We start from the raw sequence: 21,216 nt of genomic DNA on the forward strand, positions 1-21,216 counted from the left end.
CTCAAAGGCATCAATTCTCCTTCTATCCTCCCTAGTCATTGTCCAACTCTCTGATGCATAACAAGTGATTGCAAAAACCATGGCCTGTATCAGGCACAAAAAACCTACAGAACATTTTTGTGAGACACAACAAAATTACTTAATGTGTAGAAAGTTTTGTGCACAGGGAATGTCATACCTTCTATTTTGTTTTTCTTTTTCAGTAGTTCTTTGCTTATTTGGGGTCTCTTTCCTTTCCAGATAAAATTAGAATTTTTCCCCCCATTCTGTTATTGAATCCATATTATTTTCTATCCATATTAATGAATAATGGCATTGAGATTGCATTGAATCTGTAGATTAGTCTTAGTAAAATTGTCATTTTCATAATATTTAGTCTTCCTATCCATGTATATGGTATATTCTTCCATTTACCTAGGGCTCTCTTTTTTTTTTATAGTAGCTTTTTGTAATTTTCATTATATAGTCCTTTTGTCTCTAGGTAAATTTGTTCCTAAGTATTTCTTCTTATAATTAGCTTTTGTAATTGTTATTGCTTATTTCCTTTTCTTTGTTTTCTTTGCTGCTATAGAGAAATCCAACCGATTTTTGTATATTGATCTTGTATCCTGCTACTTTGCTGAATTGGCCAACTACACCTAACAGTTTTCTTGCTGAGTCTTTGGAGCTTTCTAAGCATAGTATCATATCTGCATAGAAGGATAGTTTTACCTACTTTTTGCCAATTTGGTTGCCTCTTATTTCCTTCTCTTACTTTCTTGCTCTTGCTAGGACTTCCAATAAAATAATGAATAGGAATGGTGATATTAAGCACTCATGCCTAGTCCCTGTTTTCAGGGGGAATGCCTTTAATCTTTCTCCTTTGAGGAGATGTTGGCTGTTGGCTTAGAGAATAGGCTCCTAATTATGTTGACGAAATTCCCCTCTATTTTTATTTTGTCAAGTGTTTTTATCAGGAAAGCGTTTTGGATTTTGTTGAAAGCTTTTTTCTGCATCAGTTGAGATGATCAAGTGGTTATTATCTTTTGTTTTATTGAGTGATGGATTACATTTATTGTTTTCTTATGTGAAATCATCCTTGCATCCCTGTTATGAATCTTACTTGATTATGCTGTGTTGGTCTTTTAATACATTTTGGATTCTATTAGCAAATATTTTGTTAAGAATTTTCACATCTATGATCATGAGATATATTTGATAGTTTTCTTCTTGATAGTGTTTACTTGGCTTTGATATCAGAGTTAGATTTGTTTCATAGAATGAGTCTGGGAGTATTTCCTCTTTTTCTACTTTAAAAAAATAAGTAGAATTGGTGACAGCTCTTCTTTGAGTGTTTGGTAAAATTTGCCGGCAAAGCCATCTGGTCTAGGACTTTTCTTTGTTGGAAGATTTTTTAAATAAATTATTTATTTTAATTCTCATTTTAACAAACATTTACAAAGAATTTAATTTTCATTCATTCATTTTTGCACATTTTACCCCCTTGCAGTCCCTTCCCACACCCCCATTTCACTTTTTAAAATTTTAATATTCATTAATTTTTTTACAATTACCTACCTCTCCCTCCCCCTAGTCCTCTTTGCAATGATATCTCTCTTACTCTGGGCTGTTGTTGTACATATAATGCCTAATAATATATTCATTCTAGACATTTGTGTTACCTCCAATAGCAAAGAGATGGAAGAAACATAAGTGTCCATCAACAAATGAATGGATAGAAAAATTATGGTATAGTCATATAATAGAATACAACACAACACTGAAAAACAGCGAACTTGTAAAACATTACACAACATGGGGGGGGAGGGACCTTGGAACACATCATGCTGAATGAAATATCACAGTCAAAAAATGGCAAATACTGCATAGCACCACTGTTATAAAGCATGTGTGACATGGGTGATTGGAAGGAGAATACCATAAGAGTGGGTAGATAATGACAATTGTATTGTTAACAGATGAAAGAACTGGAAGATATTTATCTGAGCTGCTCAATTTCTTCTTTTGTGTTCAAGTGTTCTACTTCAATGTGTGTCACTTTAGATAGGCTGTGAGTTTCTGTGTATCTATCCATTTCCTCTGGGTTTTCATATTTGTTATAGTTTTTCATAATATTCCTTTATCTTTTTTATTTCAGTTGAATCTATTGTGATGTCAATCATTCATTTTTTATTTGTGTCTTTTCTATATTTTTCATGTTAGATTTGTCATTGGTCTGTCAATTTTATTAACCCTTTTCAGTAAACACCTTAGGTCGTATTCATAGTTCCAATTGTTTTTCTGGTTTTTATTCCATTTATTTCTGCTCTTATTTTTTTTAATAATTTCCCTTCTTTTCTAGGTTGTAGGATCGGTTAGCCATTCTTTCTTTCGGATCATTGGAGGCTTCATATTAGTTAATTTTTATTCTTTCCTCCCTTTTGATGTGGTCCCTTATTTCTGTGGCTCAGCTATAAATACTGCTTCTGCTGTATACCTGAGGTTTCGATAAGCTGTGTTTTCACTCTTATTTTTTTCAATAAATGTTTTTATTCTGTTTTTTAAATTTATATTGGCTTATATACAAAATTTGTATGTTGTTGTTGTTGTTATGTGTCATCGATTTGCTTGCGACTCATAGCAACCCAATGGACAAGAGCCATAAATGCTGCTCTATCCTGTGCCAAGCTCGACATCTCCAACACACTCACTCCCACCACCCCAATCACAGAATAGATCCATCTCATCGAGAGTCTTCCTCTCCTGTGCCGTCCCTCACTCTCCCAAAGATGATGTCCCTCTCCAAGGACCAGTCCCTCCTTGCAACATGCCCAAAGTATGTTGGATGAAGCCTCAGAATCCTTGACTCCAAGGAGCATTCCGGCTTCAACTTCTCCAGGACAAACCTGTTTGTTCTCCTAGCAGTCCATGGTATATTCAATACTCTTCTCCAACACTAAAGCTCAAGGGCATCAATTCTCTTTCTATCATTCCTATTCAACTGTCCAACTCTCTGATGCATAGCACGTAATTGCAAAGACTATAGCCCGGATCAGGTGCACCTTAGTCTCCACCCTGACATCTTTATATAAATCTCCATTTGTGTCTCAGCTCTAATGTCTTTGGGGTATGTTCCTAGCAGTGGAGCGGAGCTAACTAGGTTATATAAAGTCTCTATGCTCATGTGTTTTAGGGACATTTATTATTATTATTTTCTTTCGTGTGTTTTAGGGACATTATGAATTATTCATTCCTCAAATATTTATTTTTCATGTATCTAATATTTTATTATTACACTAGTTTATTTACAGAATTCTAATACATTGTTTTTCAGGCCAGATTCTTCTCATTTTCCTCAACTCCCACCCATCAATTGTACAACCCCATGATTAATACCCCCACTCCCACCACACATCCTATGTTCAGCTTTTTGAGGAAACACCAAACTGCCTTCCAGAATGGTTGTAACATTTTACAATCCCACCAAGAGTATATGAGAGTTCCAACCTCTCCACATCCTCTCAAACATTTATTATTTGCTATCGTTTTAAACTTTGCAACTGCTACTGGGACGAGATGGTATCTCATTATGGTTTTGATTTCCATCTTTTTGATTGCTAGTGATCTTGAGCATTTCTTCATGTGTCTGTTGGCCATCTGATGTTTTCCTCTGTGAAAAGTCTCTTTTCATGTCCCTTCCTATTTTTAATTGTGTTATCAGTCTTTTTCTTATGGAGTCCCTGTAGTATTCTGTAAATCTCTGATATAACTCTTATCTGCGATTGTATTTCCAGATGCTTTTCCCAGTCAGTAGGTTTTCTTATCACCCAATTGGAAAAGTTTTTGATGCACACAAGGACTTATTCTTTAAAAAGTCCTCTTCATCATATTAGCCTCTCCTGTTGTGCACCTTTTGGCAGCATTTTCCAGCTATTTATACCATAGGCTAGGCCTGCAGAAAGCAGAAGCAGAATCTACATCTCACATCATACACAAAAATCAACTCAGGGTGGATCAGAGATTTAAAGTTAAAGCCCAAAATCGTGTAAAGAAACTTTTTATTTCTGAGTTTATTTCTTCTACTATATTCTACAGGATAGAATGGCATGTAGGGCTCTTGCACATAGTGTCGCTATGAGTCACAAGTGACTCGATGGCACATAATAACAACAACAACTATATTCTATAGAATGTTCAAATTATTAAACAATATTCCTACTATCACATGCAAACAAAACATCACTGAAGATTATTTTAAAAAGCAACTAGAACACTACATTCACTATAAGTAGGGTTTAAAAGAGGAACTAGAGATATCATTGTTGGTATCAACTGTGGCTAACTATAAGAAGACTGAGAATGGAAAGGGAATCACATCATTGTGCTCATGTGAAACCTGTATCTATACCAGAAAGCTGTTATCCAAACAGCACAATGGAACACTACATGGTTCAAAATTTAAAAAAGAGTATATCAGGGATGTATCACTTCTCTAGACCTTTTCAATCTACATGCAGAACACATCACTCAGGAGGCTTGACTTTAATTTTTTTCTATAACTATATTTTATTAATTTTCATAAACATTTACAGAGATTTTGGGCTTCCACTCATTCATTGTTGCACTATTCTCTCTACCCTCCTCCCAGTTCGATCTTGTCCAAATGCCACAGTGCTTGTCAAAGCCAGTTCTGATTAATCTTCTTTGTCAGTGTATCCTTTGCCATTCCCTATCACTCCACCCTGAGTCATAAGGAAAAGGGGATGGCGTATTCTCTTAGCTACTTCCTGCTGAAAAGGGACGCTGTGCGTTTCAGGGTGAAGATCTTCTCTCACTACTCTAAAGGGCCCCTTTGGCAGTAGGAAACACATAGACTATTATGGAGATTGATTTTGGAATTTAGATGCACTCTTATTGATTGTGCTTGGCCGTACATGTTCATATCCTTGAAGATGTATCATGGGGGTGTTGCAACCTAGAAGACACAAATTTGACTAACAAGTTATAAGTACATGAGTCCAAAAATTATGGAAAAGTAAAAGAAAAGATTCTTTCATTGTTTTACAAACCCTCACCCAGGTCCCCTCCACCATGTAGCCCTCGCTCTAGTCTCCTGTGATGACAGAAATACCCAGTTATATCTCTCTTTTAAACGGTTCTCTCCCTCCTCTGTTTCAGTGCAGTATACATTATTGAACCCATCTTACTCAGTCTCTCCCCAACCCCAAGGACAGTCCCATTCTACAACAGTGGCATCATGTAATATTTGTCCTTTTGTGACTGGGATATTTCACTCAGCATAATGTTCTCCAGAGTCAACCATTTTGAATAATATTGCATGAGTTCCTTGTTTTTTAATGCAGCATAGTATTCCATTGTGCGAATATACCACAGCTTCTCTAGCCATTCGTTTGTTGATGGGCACTTAGGTTGTTTCCAACTCCTTGCTATTGTGAACAAAGCTGCAATAAACATGGGTGTGCATATATCTGCTTGGATGTCAGCTATGGTCTCTTCAGGGTATATTCCCAGTAGTGGAATTGCTGGGTCAAATGGTATCTCTATTTGCAACTTTTTGAGAAAGCGCCATACTGCTTTCCACAGGGGTTGCACCATTTTACACTCCCACCAACAGTGAATCAGGGTTCCAGTTTCTCCACAACCTCGCCAGCATTTGTTGCTTGCTGTTCTGTTAAATTTTGCTATTTTGACTGGGGTGAGATGATATCTCATAGTTGTTTTAATTTGCATCTCTCTTAGGGCTAGGGATTTTGAGCATTTCTTCATGTGTTTGTTAGCCATCTGAATGGAGGCTAGACTTTATGAAGAAGAATGTGGCATCAGGATTGGAGAAAGACTCATCAACAACCTGAGTTATGCAAATGGCACAACTTTGCTCACCAACATTGAGGATGTGTTGAAGCATTTCCTACAGGAGATCACAAGAGATTAAAGACTGCAGTCTTCAATATGGATCACATCACAACATCAAAAAAACGAAATCTTCACCAGAGGGTTAATATTAAGTGTCATGATATAAGGACAAAGGATTGAGGTTGATAATTATTTTGTATTGCTTGGATTCACAGTCAATGTTCTTGGCACCAGCACTCACAGGAAATCAAAAGAGGAGTTATGTTGGGGAAATCTACTGTCAAGACCTCTCCAGATTGCCAAAGAGCAAAAATGTCAGTTTAGAGACTAAGGCGCACCTGATCCAGGCTATGGTCTTCTCAATTGCTTGTCATGCATCTGCAAGCTAAATAATGACTAAGGATGACAAAAGAAGAATCAATCAATACCTTTGAGTTGAGGTGTGGAGAAGAGTATTGAACATACTGTAGAGAGCCAAAAAAATGAACAGGTCTGTTCTTGGAGAGAGTGAAACCCGATCACTCTTGTAGGCAAGGATTATGAAGCTCTATCCACTTACTTTGGGCATGTCACCAGGAGGGACCAGTCTGAAGAAGAACATCATGCTTGGAAGGGTAGATGGTCAGTGTAGAAGAGGACGGCCCTGGATGAGATGTACTGGCACAGTGACTGTAGAAATGAGGGCAGGTGTTCCAGAGCCATTTTTATAGGGTCACTATGATTCATTGTCAACTTAATGACAAAGAACAACAACGACTACACAATAATGTTCAAATAGGGTGCTATTTAGCTCCCAGATGCATTGCTTTTTCTTCTTTATCCTCTTGCTGATTTCTAATTTTATTGCACTGTGTTTTGAGAAAATGTTTTGTAGTATTTAAATGTTCTTAATTTATGGAGGCTTGCTTTGTGACAACCTATGATCTATTTTAGAAAATTATTCACACACACTAGAGAAAAATGTATATGGATTTTTTTTAGAGTGCATGACCCTGTATATGTCTATGAGTTCAAGTTAGTTAATTATAAAGGTCTTTTGATTTCTTGGGTATTAATTGTGGACTCAAGTAAAATGAAATCATTGACAACTTCAAATTTTTCAAATCTATCATGATTTATGAAGAATACAAACAGTCACTGCAAAGACAGAGGAGAAAGAAAAGACCAAGATGGATGTCAGATGAGACTCTGACTATTGTATTGAAATGCCGAGAAGCCAAAGCAAAGGGAAGAAATCAAGAAGTTAAGGAGATGAACAGAAGATTTCAAAAGGCAGCATGGGAAGACAAAGCAAAGTATTATGATAAAGTATATTGTTCAGAGGGTAACTATGAATCATAGAGACCTGGAAGGCACCTGAGAACACTTACTCAGTATATCTCTACAGCAATGATTCAAAAATGAGGGTGATTTTTTTTCTTTCCCTCTCATAACTGGAAGATTGGTGGTGGCTTAACTGCCAAGAACTTAAAGATGAGAATTCTCCTCCCATAAAGATGTACAGCCTGAAAATGCCAACTGCTATCAGTTGTAATTCACTTGAGAGCAGTGAGCTAGACACATTTTTGTTGTCACAACAAGGGAGCACTACTTGCTCGGTGGTGTAGTTATGTGCATGTGAGTTGGAACAGACCCATAGTTGACTCTCCAGTGGGCTTTCAGAGTCAGTTAATTGCACTGGAGGAGACCGCCCATCCTTTTCCCACAGAGCAGCTGGTGGATTTGAACCACATGTCTTTGAGATTGCAGTGTCTTATAACTAGGCCAACAAGAATGATGCTAAATATTCTACAGTACACAGGCAGCCCTTCAAAATAAACAAACAAAATTATCTAATACAAAATGTTTTTCTAATCGCACTACTGTTGAACTAACTCCAATTCATGGGGCCACTCCATCATGTTTCTATGACTGCAATCTTAACAGGAGGAATCTTTCTTCCTTGGAGCTCTAGTGGATTCCAACTGGTGACCCTTCATTTAACAGTATAAAGTCATAAACTATGCAACCAAATATCCTATTAAATTGTCATAAGGGTTCAAAAGCTGCTCTAAAGATTTCCTTAGTACATTAACGTATCAGCTGGATGGAAACAAAGTAATGGCATCAATTATCTTGTGATAACACCAGCTGAAGAATGAAATTCAAATGCTCAATAACTGTTCATTATTTTTCTCTTAGTCAACCAATAAGCTAATCACTAGCAAATTCTTGTACACTATAGCATTATTCCCTTGACAGTTAGCAGGGCCACTTCCTACAAATTAGGCCACCAGAGCTCCCTGCATATGACAATATGTGAATATGCATTGAGACATTTGGCAGAAGTGTGCTAGGAGGAATGGACAAATAACTGGAAAAGAAATAAACATTTATGAAGAAATTACTTCATCTAGCTCTCAATGAACAGAAAGGCATAAAGAGAGATTTTAATTAAATATTCAGAAACATTTTCTGCTAAAAGAGTATCTACTTCTGATTCATCCAAATATGTATTTCAAGTACAACATAAATTGGATTTGCAGAAAATCATTTAAATGGCTAGACTTGAATATTTAAGTGTACTTTTTCATGATAACTATTTCTGTGAAAGTAAATATTTTTCATAACATCTTAAAAATCTGTTGAAAGAATGATTAGCACAGTTGAAGGAATATAAACTGTATAGGAGTTTCTTTTCTCTTTCAAGCCTCTAACATGGCACACAGTGAATACCCCAAGGTTATCATTGACTAGTTTGGTATGTCTCCTGATTTCCTGGATGCTTAGACCAGGGAGTTAATTGTGAATAAGAGTAAGATGAAGTTGTTGCCAGTTTCAATCATTTCTCCCTCTATCACCAACAGTCAGGAAATCAAAGACAAATTGCATTAGGTAAATCTGCTTCCAGGGACCTCTCCAGAGTACTCAGAAGCAACAATGTCACTCTGGAGACTAAAGTGCACCTGATCCAGGACATGGTCTTCATAATTATTTGCTATGCTTCAGAGACTTGAACAATGCCTAAGGATTACAAGAAGAATTGATGGCTTTGAGTTGTGGTGCTGGAGAAGAGTCTTGAACATACCACAGACTTCCAAGAGAACAAGTAACTCTTTCTTGGAGAGGGTGAAACTAAGTTTCTCCTTGGAGGCTAGGATTTTGAAGCTCTATCACACTACTTTGGGTATGTGGCCAGAAGTGACCAATCCTTGAAGAACATCATACTCAGAAGGGTGGAGGACAGTGCAGGAGAGGAAGCCCCAGATGAGATGGATTGATACAGTAACTAGGGCAATGAGAGTAGGTGTGTTGGGGTCAGTGAGACTCGCTCAGGATAGGGCAGGATTCAGAGCTTTTGTACATAGGGCCGTTATGAGTCACAGGTGACTCAACAGCACATAACAACAACATCACAATCTTTGTTTTCTTGACATTGAGATGCAATGCATATTGAAGGTATTATTCTTTGATCTGCTTCAAGTGCTTCTCAGCAAGCAAAGGTTGTGTCATCTGTATAACGCATATTATTGATGAGTCTCCCTCCTATCCTGATGCCACATTCCTCCATAGAGCCTAGCTCTCAAATAATTTGCTCAGCATACAGATTGAATCAATATGGAGAGAGAATAAAACATTTTATCTTAATATTAATCCATGTTGTGTTCCCTTGCTCTGTTCACACAACAACCTCATGGTCTAGATACAGGTTTAACATGCACAATTAAATGCTCTGCGATGCCCATTCTTCTTAATGTCAACCATAACTTGTTATGATCCACACAGTCAAATGCCTTTGCATAGGTAATAAAGCACAAATAGATCTTCTTCTGGTATTCTTTACTTTCATCCAGGATCCATTTGACATCAACAATGGTATCACTGGTGCCTCCGCCTCTTCTAAATCCTGCTTGAACTTCTGGTACTTCCTTATCTATGTACTGTTCTATTCATTTTTAATAATCTTCACCAGTATTTTGCTTGCATGTGATATTAATGATATTGTTTGATAGTTTCTACTTTCAGTTAGACCACCTTTCTTGGGAATAAGAACAAATATGGACATCATCCAATCCATTAACAAACAGCCGTCCTCCAAATTTCCTAGCATAAATTGGTAAGCACATCCAGAGCTGCATCTGTTAACTGAAACAAGTCAATTGGTATCCCATTGATTCCTGGGGCCTTATTTTTTTGCCAAGGCCTTCAATGCAGCTTCCATTTATTTCTTCATTACTCTTGTCTACTGCTTATTTGATATTTTCTAAAATTTTTCAGTGCCAATCAATTCTTTCTAGTACAGTGACTCTGTGTATTCCCTCCGTCTTCCTCCAATACTTTCTGGGTCATTCAATATATTGCCTATAGCATCTTTCAATATTGCAACTCGAGGCTTAAATTTGTTTTTCAGTTATTTCATCTTAAAAAGTGCAGAGCAAGTTCTTCCATTTTTATTCTCCAATTCCATCTTTTTGTGCATTCCATTATAATACCTTCCTTTGTCTTCTCAAGCTGCCCTTTGAAATCTTCTGTTCAGCTCTTTTACATTGCCATGATTTTTTTTGTTTTGGTTTCTTGACACTCTCTTGCAATTTTTAGAGTCTCTTCTGATATCGATTTCAGATTTTTCTTTCTCCTCTTTGTAATGTCTTTGTAATGACCTTCTGCTTTCTTCATGTATAATACCCTTGATATAATTTCATAACTCATCTAGCCTTCAATCATTAGTGTTCAATGCATCAAACCTAGTCTTAAGATTATCTTGAAAATCAAGAGATGTATCGCACTAGCAAAGTCTGATGTTAGGGACCTCTCCAAATTATTTAGAAGTAATGATGTCAGTTTGAGGACTAAGGTGCATATGATTCAAGCCATGGTCTTTTTCAATCACTTGATATGCATCTGAAAGCTGGACAATAAATAAGGATGACATAAGAAGAATTGATGTCTTTAACTTGTAGTGTTGGAAAAGAGCATCCCATGGATGGCCAAAAGAACAAACAAGAATGTCTTGGACAGGGTGCAGCCAGAGTACTCTTTGGAGGCAACAATGATGAGGCTTCCCCTCATATGCTTCAAGCATGTTGCTTGGAGGGGCTAGTCCTTGGAAAGTGACATGATGCTTGAAAAGGTAGAAGATTAGCAAAGGAGTGAAAGATCCTCAACTGATTGACGTGGTGACTGCTGCAATGGGCTGAAATGTGTCCAGACATTGGGGATGGCACAGGATAAGACAAGGTTCAGATATGTTCATATGATTACTATAGGTCATACTCAACTCGATGGTACCTAATAACAAAAACATCACTGACTCTACAAAGAAGCACTGGACCACTGGATTTCACATTTCAACAAGTACCTCACCTGCACTACTTCATCCAGTTCACAGGACTCTGAGTGAGACAGGCACCCCCACATACTAACATTTGGATTGATACAGTAACTAGGGCAGTGGGGGCAGGTGTGTAGAAGTCAGTGAGACCGGCTCAAGACAGGGCAGACTTCAGAGCTGCTGTACATAGGGTCATTATGAGTTGCAGGCAATTTGTTGGTACATAACAACAACAGCAAATGTTAATCTCATTATTTAAAATACAGGCTACTCCCTATGGTTCCTAAAAAGAAAAACAGCCTAATCTGACTAAAAATATAAAACTATTTATGTTCATAAATCTCAACCATTTTAAGATTATACATAAATGGAATTTTAGGCATATCAATATTTTTAAAAGTAACACTGAGAAGTTCCTAAACAATGCCCTATGTTAAGGAGTAAACTAAGTTAGTTAGTCATCTTGAATCCCTAAGGTCAATTCAATCCAGGCTACTTGGTTAGGGGCAAGAACCTAAAATGTCTTCAAACTGGGAGAAAGAAATAGTTCTCTCACAACCAAAGAACACAAACGCCAAATTAAATTTTGTACAAAACCAGGGGGTTCAGGATATTTACCAGAGTGAAAATGAAAACTTTACTTTCTGTAATAAAAGATAAGAAATCAGTGCTTACTTTGCTTCTGTGACACTAATCCCATTATGGTTTTTTTTCCTCTCAGGTTTGGCCAGAGCCAGACGTTGCAGACAGATTATATCACATACATGGATGAGCTGGGCTCCTTCATAGGAGCCAAGCCAAACATCCCATGGCTCTTCCTGACTGATCCCCAGCTAGCCCTGGAGGTGTACTTCGGCCCTTGCAGCCCCTACCAGTTTAGACTAATGGGACCAGGAAAATGGGATGGGGCCAGAAATGCTATCCTGACCCAATGGGATAGAACAGTGAAACCAACCAGGACAAGAGCCATCAGTGAAGCTCGAAGACCTCATCCCTTTTTCAATTTGCTTAAAATGTTTTCATTACCAGTGCTCCTGCTGGCCATTTTGCTTATATTTTATCAATGAGAAAATCTTATAGGTCTCTGAACTTAGTCAGACAATTAATAGCTTAGTTTAAATATATCAACTCATGATTTCTCTTTTCCTTCATCCAATGAAGTCCTGTAAAAACGAGTAAAAATAAGTCCTGGTCCAAAGTCTGAACAACAACAACAAAAAATATCCTATCTCTTGCTGACAAAAATCCGTATTCCAAAAGGTTTTCACACGCTGATTTGGCAGTTTGGGATGCTCAAAATAAGGAAGGGGAAGGGAGGGTGAATAGAAGTGAGAGCAGGTTTGCTAGCTGAACAAGCTTTAACAATCTTTTTAAAGGGTGTTTTAGCATGTCAATTATATTTCAATCAATAAGCCTTTCACAACATCAACTGGTGTTCCTATTAGTAAATCTAATTTAGAGCAATAAATTAGTTCATCCTGGTCTACTGATGATTATAATCCACTGCTGTCAAGTCAATTCTGACTCATAAGACACTTCATTGATTTCTAAGGCTGTACATTTTAATAGGAGCAGACTTCATTTCTCTGCTAAGTGGCTGACACTCAGCAGCCCGATACATTATAGACCACCATAACACCAGTGTTCCTTTGTTGCTTATTTATTTCTTTCATTGCATGAGAATCAAGAGTGAACTCATAGCTGACCCTCCATTGGATTTTTGAGGCTGTAAATTGCATGAAAGAAATGGTTCATCTTTCTCCAGAAGAGTCATTGATAAATTGAAACTACCAGAGAGGCAAGCGGTGCAACTCCCTGTGTAATACACCACCAGAGTTTTGTTGTTGTTGTTAGGTGCTACCAAGTGAACTACAAATGATAGCAACTCGCTGAACAACAGATCTGAACCTTACCCTATCCTGTGCCATCCGGACAATCTCTGATGTGCACATTGTTACAGTCAATATGTCAATTTATCTTGTTAAGTATCTTCCTCTCTTACTCTGACCCTCCACTTTTCCTAGAATTATGTCTTCTTTTTCCAAGAATTGATTCCTCCTGACAGGTCCAAATTATGCAACATGAAGTTTCACCATCATTACCTCTAAGAACAGTGGTTGCACTTCATCCAAGAGAGATTTGTTTATTCTTTCGGCTCTCCATAGGATATTCTATATTCTTCTCCAACACCACAATTCAAAGGCATAGGTTCCTTTTCTTTCGTTCTTAGTCATTGCCTAACTTTCAGATGCATAGAAAGCAATGGAAAATGTCATGGTTTGTATCATTCATACCTTATTCTTTAAAATAACATCTTTAAAACTCTGGAGAGGTCCTTGACAGCAGATTTTTTTTCCAATGCAACCAGTTTTTTAATCTCTTGACTACTATTACCATGAGTGTTGATTGTGTATCTAAATAAAACTAAATCATTGACAACTTCAATCTTTTCCTCATTTATCATGATGTTACCCACTGGTCAAATGGTGAGGATATTACCCCTGGATATTGAGATGTATGTCTTTGATATTCTGCAGCAAGTGCTTCAAGTCCTCATCACTTTCTGCAAGCAAGGTTGTGTTATCTGCATAATTCAGACTGTTGATAAGTCTTCCTTCATTCCTGATGTCACATTCTTCTTCATATAGTATGTTGTTGTTGATTGCCCTCGAGTTGAGCACAACTCAGAGTGACGCTATGAACAAAAGACATGAAGCCCCTCTGCAACCATCAACATTTATCAAAGTTCATAGAGTTTCAGTGGGACTCGAGCCACATGCCTTTGGGATTGCAGTGCAGCTTCTTGTCACTAGGTCATCAGAGCTCCCTGTGCTACTTATATAGTATAGCTTCATGAACTATGTGCTCAGCCTTCAAACTGAGTTGATATGGAGAAAGGATACAACTCTGAAACATACCTTCCTGAATTTAAACCATGCAGTGTTCCCTTGTTCTGTTCCAACAACTGCTTCCTGGTCTATGTATAGGTTTCACATAAGCTCAATTAAGTATCTCTTTCAATGTTTTCATGACTTGTTATGATCCACACAGACAAATGCCTTATCATAGTCAATAAAACACATGTAAACATCTTTCTTGTATTCATTGCTTTCAGCCAAGAATCATCTGACATCAGCAATAATATCTTTTGTTCCATAGCCTTTTCTGAATCCAGCTTGACTATCTGGCAGTTCCCTATCAATGCAATGTTCCAGCTATTTTTAAAATCACCTCGAGCAAGATTTTACTTGCATGTCATATTAATGTTATTGTTCAATAATTTCCACATTCTGTTGAATCATATTGATATATAACTTGTTGTTGGGCACCATAGAGTGAGAACCAACCCATACCTGGCCTTCTGGCAGGTTTTTAGAGGCAGCTAATCACATAGGAAAAGATTTCCTAGCCTTCTCCTGTGGAGCAGCTGGTGGCCTCGAACCACGTGCCTTCAGAATTATAGCACAGTGTCTTGCCACTAGGCATCAGTTGAACCTCATTCATCATTTAAATAGTTAACTTTTACAAAACTGCCCTTGATTCTATAGTACCATCAAAAAATTTTCAGGCCACCCCACAGTTCAAAGAAAAGAGACTCATATAGAGTTCAGTGAAGTCTCTGAATTTAGAAGATGGAGATGAGGGTGCAGAAAAACCAGGATGTCAAGACTTCACAGGGCAGAGTACCAAATAAGAGAGGCTGCACAGAGAATGCCAAAGGCCTGAGAGACCCCCTCAGGTATTCAAAACAGTCCTACACTATTGGGGGGAAAATATACTCTAAATTATTAGAAGGAACCTGGGGCTTGCTAAGAACCTTCATAAATGCTCTGGTAAAGTACTGAGAAGGGTCCTTCTTCAATGATGACAAATAATTAGCTCTAGTATAAATCTCACTGCTGAGGCATAGCTGACTTGCCATTAAGAATGCCCAGGAGAGTGCCTATGTTTCCCACCTCCTCTTCCCCCACCCACCCACTGGAGCTGGCGTGGTCTTTAAGTTACTCCCTACACACTGCGCCACCAGAGCTCCTTAAAGGCAAGGATGGCGAAACTTTCCCTCACAGACTTTGAGCATGTTATCAGGAAATACCAGTCCTTGAAAAAAAGACAGCATGCTAGGAAAAGTAGAGTCAGCAAAAGAGACAAAGACAAGTTGACAGTGATTGCAAAAATGGGTTTGAGCATGGCAGAGATTATGATGATGGCAGAGGATGGGGCAAGATTTTGATTTTTTGTTCATAGACACACTGTGAGGGCTGCATCAACAAAGTAGATTTCCAGATCTTTTCTTCCACAGTCCCTCTGGGTGGGTTTAAATTGCTAATCTTTAAAGGTTAACAGTCTAGTGCAAACTGTTAGGGGCTATTAGGAGCATCCCTCCATTATTAGATCTGTCTTTATGGTCACAAAGCTTTCTTTTTCCCCATTTCTTTTCTAACACTAGTATTGATTCTGATATCATATGCATGTTTAAAAAACACAACAAGAAGGTCTAATGACTTTCAGCCCATTTGATTTATTGTCGCCCAGGAGGAGCACAGGTAGCATGGTGGCTCAGCTACAAAGCTACGAAGTTAGCAGTTCAAATCCATCAGCTGCTTCTCAAGAGAAAAATGTGCCAGGCTACTTCCATAAAGATTATCCAAACTCACTGCTGTCAAATAGACTCTGACTCATGATGAGCTTCCATTGTGTCCCTGAGGCTATAAAGGTGAATAGGAGTAGACTTTCTTCCTTGGAGTGTGGAGCAGCAGGTGGATTAGAACTGCCAACCTTTATATTAGTAGCCAGCTACATCTGCCACCCCATCAGGGCTTGGAAGCCCTTTGGGGGCAGTTCCACCCCCATGTAAAAGGTTGCTGTGAACTAGAATCAACTGAAGAAAACGTGTTTAGTTCAGTGAACTTTTTTCTTCATGACATCACTTCACTGAAGTAACTTTCCTAATTTTGGCATAATCAGAACAACCTATAAAATTTGTTAGAAATTCCTGGGCCCCACTCTCAAATTTTCAATTCAATAGGTAGGTGTAAGGTAGGACTGAGAATCTACTATTCTTACACCCCAGATACTGATGCTCCTGGTCCTGAGACTATTGTGAGGTGCCCTTGAGTCACCCGCAACTCCTGGCAACCCACTGTACAATAACTCTGAACCCTACCCTGTTCTAAGCCTGTCTCACTGACTCCAACACACCTAATTCCATTGCCCCAGTGACTGTGTCAATACATCTCATCCAAGGTCTTCCTCTCCTGTGTTGTCCCTCTACCCTTTCAATCATGATGTCCTTCTAGGACTGGTCCCTCCTGGCTACATGGCTAAAGTATGTGAAATACAGCTTCAAAATCCTAGCCTCCAAGGAGAAACTTGGTTTCACTCTCTCCAGAACAAACCTACTTGTTCTCCTGGTAGTCAGTAGTATGATAGGGACTCTTCATCAGCACAATAACTCAAAGGCATCCATTCTTCTGTCATCTTTAGTCATTATCCAGCTCTCTGATGCATAGCAAGTAATTGCGAAGACCATGGCCTGAATTAGATGCACCTTAGTGTCTAGACTGGTATCATTACTCTTTAGTGGATCCTGTGCTTGAGGAATTCTTTAGCACAAAGCTAGCCAGTCATAATTTAGGCAGATTGTCAGGAGATAGCAGCCCTTGGACAAAGGCATCATGCTGGGAGAAGTAGAGGGTCACTGAAAGAAAGTAAAACCCTCAACCAGGTGGGCTGACACAGTGACTGCAACAACGGGCTTGAGCATAGCAGAGACTGTGAACATGGCAGAGGACAGGGCAAAGTCTCTATTTGTTGAGGATAGTTTCATTATGATGCCTAGCCAACTGGATCATACCCAATAACATTGACCTGCTTTTATTCCATATAATAATTTTTTTTATTGTGATTTGACTGAAAATTTACAGATTATATTGTTTGAAATCCCACATGCATGTGGTTTAAATCCACCAGCTGCTCTGCTGGAGAAGGATGGACAATCTCCTCCCATGTAATTTACTGTTTCTGAAAACCCACTGGAGGGTCAGCGATGGGTCAGTTCCAGCTTAATGGTAAACAACAACAACAACATACACTGTTTTACACTATTAATTACAATTGATTAACTCATTAATTACAACTTATTTTCATCAACCTTTTATTGTATATAACCTTTCCCTTCCCTCAACTTACGTATTTGTTCATTTTTACTCCCCTTTTCCTCCTTTCCCATCCCTGTTAACTCAATAATGATTCTGTGTTAACTGTTTCATAGCTTTTTTTAAAAGTGGTCTTATGCTATAACTGTCTGTTTGTGACAAATTTATGTCAGCAAAATTTCCTCTAGTGAGCACTTCCAGGGCTGCATCTAAGTCTATGTTATGTCTAAGTTAGACCAAACCACAAAATATTAAATATTATTCTAAAAACATTCCATATATTCAAATAGCTTAGGAAAGACTAAACATATTAAATGAAATATAAAAGATATTTTTAAAATAACAAGGTTTAATTTCCATAAATGAAAACTATGTTTTTAGATGAAAGATTTATTAGCTGGGATTAGTGTAAAATTAAACAAAGCAGAAGAAAATAAACCAGAAGATAAAGCAATGTAAACTATACAAAATGACAAACAGAGAGAGAAAACAAATCTTTTAAAAAGTGAACAACATACATAACATACATGAGCAGTGTTGGATGGAATCTTATCCAATATATATGAAACTCGAGTCTGTAAAGAAGTAGAGTTAGAAACAAGGACATCATAAATTATTTTGAAAATTCTCCAATTGTAATGAAAACTATAGACTAGAAATCTAAGAAGATAGAAGAGATTCGAAACCTAAATAATGAAAACCTACCAAATCAAGGCATATATAATGCTCAAGTTCCTCAAAACCATTGATATAATATCTCTTGAAAAGCCAGAAGGAGGTAAAAAAATTATTATATTCAGAAGAATAAAGTCTAGCAGCCTATTTAAGCAAAGTAGACATTAAATAGTAGAGCACATCAAGCACTAAAAGAAAAAAAAAGTGTCAACCTACAATTCTAGGTTCAACAAAAATATGCTTCGAAAACAAAAGCATATTTTTCTAGGCATGCACAATGTGAATGAATTGATCAGAAGCAGATCGTCATGATAATAAATGTAGTAGGAATTCGCTCAGGCAAAAGATAATTCATACTAGAGAGAAATCTAGACCTATAAAAAAAACATCAGAAAGTGTAGCTATATGAGTAAACATGAAGATAGTTGTTGAAACCTAACAATGAAATAAAAACAAAGTTATAAATGGCAAAACTAGTATAAAGACCAGTAGGGCAATGAGATATATAAATGAAAGTATATATACTAGAATATAGTACATATATGATATGTGACACAACATGAAAGTACACTGTAAATTGAAATTTATCCTATAAACTACAAAAAAAAAATCACTAACATAACAAAGTGTTGAACCTAATAAACCACTAGAAGTTACAAGATAGAATCATAATACTCAGCTAACCTAAAAGAAGACAGAAAGTGGAGGAAAGATGGAGCAAATGGGAAGCAAATGGCTAAAATACAGAATTAAACAACTTTATTAATAATTATATTATGCATGTCATTGTTGTTGTTAGGTGTCATTAAGTCAAGTATGACTCAAGGGTGACCCCATAAACAACAGATCTGAACCCTGTCCCGTCCTGTGCCATCCTCGCCATCTCTTATACAACTTGAGTTCCTTGCTAGAGACACTGCGGTAACCCACCTGGTTGAGGGTCGTCTTATTTTCCCTCCACCTTCCCAGTCATGATTTCCCTCTCCAAGAAAAATACCCAAAGTATGTAAAGACATTGAATGCCAAAAGAACAAATAGATATGTCTTGAAGAAGATGCAGCTAGAGTGCTCCTTGAGGCAAAGATGATAATCCAAACACCCCAATTAAAGGATTCACTCACTCATTCATTTGCCATTGAGTTGGGAGCTGAACCTCCAGAGGATTTATTTGTGGTGGCCTAATGGGTACAGAGTTGCATTACAAACCTAAAGGCATATAATTTGAATCATATCTTCCTATGCACTTTACAGTCTCTGAAAACCTGCTGGAGAGTCAACTGCAAGTCATTGTACTTGATGTCACATAACAACAACATATCACACAGGAGGCGATTGCCCATCTTTTTTCTGTGGAATGGCTGGTAGATTCAAACCACCACAGAGAAACTGCCTTTGCATTAGCAGCTTAGCTCCCTGTGGAGCTCCCTGTCTGCTAAAAGAAAGAATGGCAAGCAACAAATGCTGGCGAGGTTGTGGAGAAACTGGAACCCTTATTCATTGTTGGTGGGAGTGTAAAATGGTGCAATTACTATGGAAGGCGGTATGGTGCTTTCTCAAAAGGTTGCAAATAGAGATACCATTTGACCCAGCAATTCCACTACTGGGAATATACCCTCAAGAGACCATAACTGACATCAAGCAGATATCATGTTTATCATGGCTTTGTTCAAAATAGCAAGGAATTGGAAGCACCCTAAGTGCCCATCAACAAACGAATGGATAGAGAATCTGTGGTATATTCACACAATGGAATACTATGCTGCATTGAAAAACAAGGAACTCACGCAATATTATTCAAAATGTGTGACCCTGGAGGACATTATGCTGAGTGAAGAATCTCAGTCACAAAAGGACAACTACTGCATGGTACCACTGTTGTAAAATAGGACTTAACATCAGGGTTGGGAGGAGACTGAGAAAGATGGGTTCAATAATGTATACTGCATTGTAACAGATGAGGGAGAAAACGGTTTCAAAGGGATATGTGATTGGGTATTTTTGTCATGACAGGAGTCCAGAGCAAAGGCTGCATAGTGGTGTGAAGCTGGGGTGAGGGATTGTAAAGCAATGAAAGAATTTTTCTTTTACTTTTCCAGGAAAGTAGTGTACTGGGGGGAAGGGTTGGGAGGGAAGAAAAGTACAACAATGAATCAATGAAAATCCAAAGTCTCTGTAAATTTTCATTGAAATTAATAATTAAAAAAAGAGAGTAAGATCCTAAAAAAGAGAGAGAGAGAGAGAGAGAATAGTAAAGGGGGGGGGGCGGGAGGATTAATTTTATTTCCTTCTTTTCCTTGATTGTTGCACTAAATGGTATTTTTAAAACATTGTGACCGAACCACATGCTGACAATATGAAACAAACTAAAAATCTACAGGTACAAATAGGTGAAAGCAGTCTCCTAGAGCAGCAGTTCCAGCAGGCCAAGCTTCTGACAAGTATCCCTTCCCGGCCAGGCTAGTGTGGCCGCCCAGATGCCTACGTGATAGAGCACAAGGAGCTGCAGTTCTATCTTAGGAAAATCAAGGCACAGAAATCAAATTAATCTCCTCCCTCCCATCTTAGCACATGTATTAAAGGTGTTTATTCTAGAAAGAAAGAAAAGAAAAAAGGACATATCATGATAACACTAATGGTATCTAGAGTGGGTATGTTAGTATCTGATAAAGTCAATTTTTTAAAAAAAGAAAGTTAATAAATAAAGGTCATCATCATTTTAAAATTATAAAGGAATCAATTCATCCACAAATTGGCTGCTGCCCAGTCAATTCTGACTCATAGTGACCCTGTAGGACAGAGAGAGCTGAAGGCTGTAACTCCATGGAAGCTGGCTTCCTCTTCCTTCTGCTGAGTGGCTGTTTGATTCCCAACACTTCGTCTATTACGCCATACTTGCATATTGAACGAAATACATCAGATGGGGGAACCAAACCAATAATAACTCTGTGAAGATAAATTCATGATCATAGGGATATTTTAGTATTTCTCTAAAAAAAACGGATAAAATTATTATCAATAAGAAAATAGAGAACTTTAACATTATAACCACAAATAATTGATGTCTAAAGAACATTTAAGTGAAGAAGAGCAGAATTTCAAATCTACACTGAGTATTTACTAAACTAGGCATAAACTGAACTCTGATGTAAGTTTCATTAAAGGATTCAAGTCACATAAAATTTCCTTGTAACTGCTGGCATTACAAGTTAGCAGAAAGATTCT

At 37.7% G+C, this 21,216-nt stretch overlaps 1 protein-coding gene across 1 annotated transcript in view; it reads left to right on the forward strand.

Moving 5' to 3' along the window:
* LOC102862819 (putative dimethylaniline monooxygenase [N-oxide-forming] 6-like) overlaps positions 1–12,231 on the forward strand; it is a 48,306-nt gene extending 36,075 nt beyond the window's left edge. Inside the window, exon 8 of the mRNA XM_006887463.1 lies at positions 11,886–12,231. Coding sequence (XP_006887525.1) covers positions 11,886–12,231 — 346 coding nt within the window. The remainder of the gene's footprint in view (positions 1–11,885) is intronic.
* The last annotated feature ends 8,985 nt before the right edge of the window (positions 12,232–21,216 follow it).

The sequence above is a fragment of the Elephantulus edwardii genome, unplaced genomic scaffold, assembly GCF_000299155.1.
Source record: "Elephantulus edwardii isolate Elephantulus edwardi_28Jun2011 unplaced genomic scaffold, EleEdw1.0 scaffold00057, whole genome shotgun sequence".
Classification (NCBI taxonomy): Eukaryota; Metazoa; Chordata; class Mammalia; order Macroscelidea; family Macroscelididae; genus Elephantulus; species Elephantulus edwardii.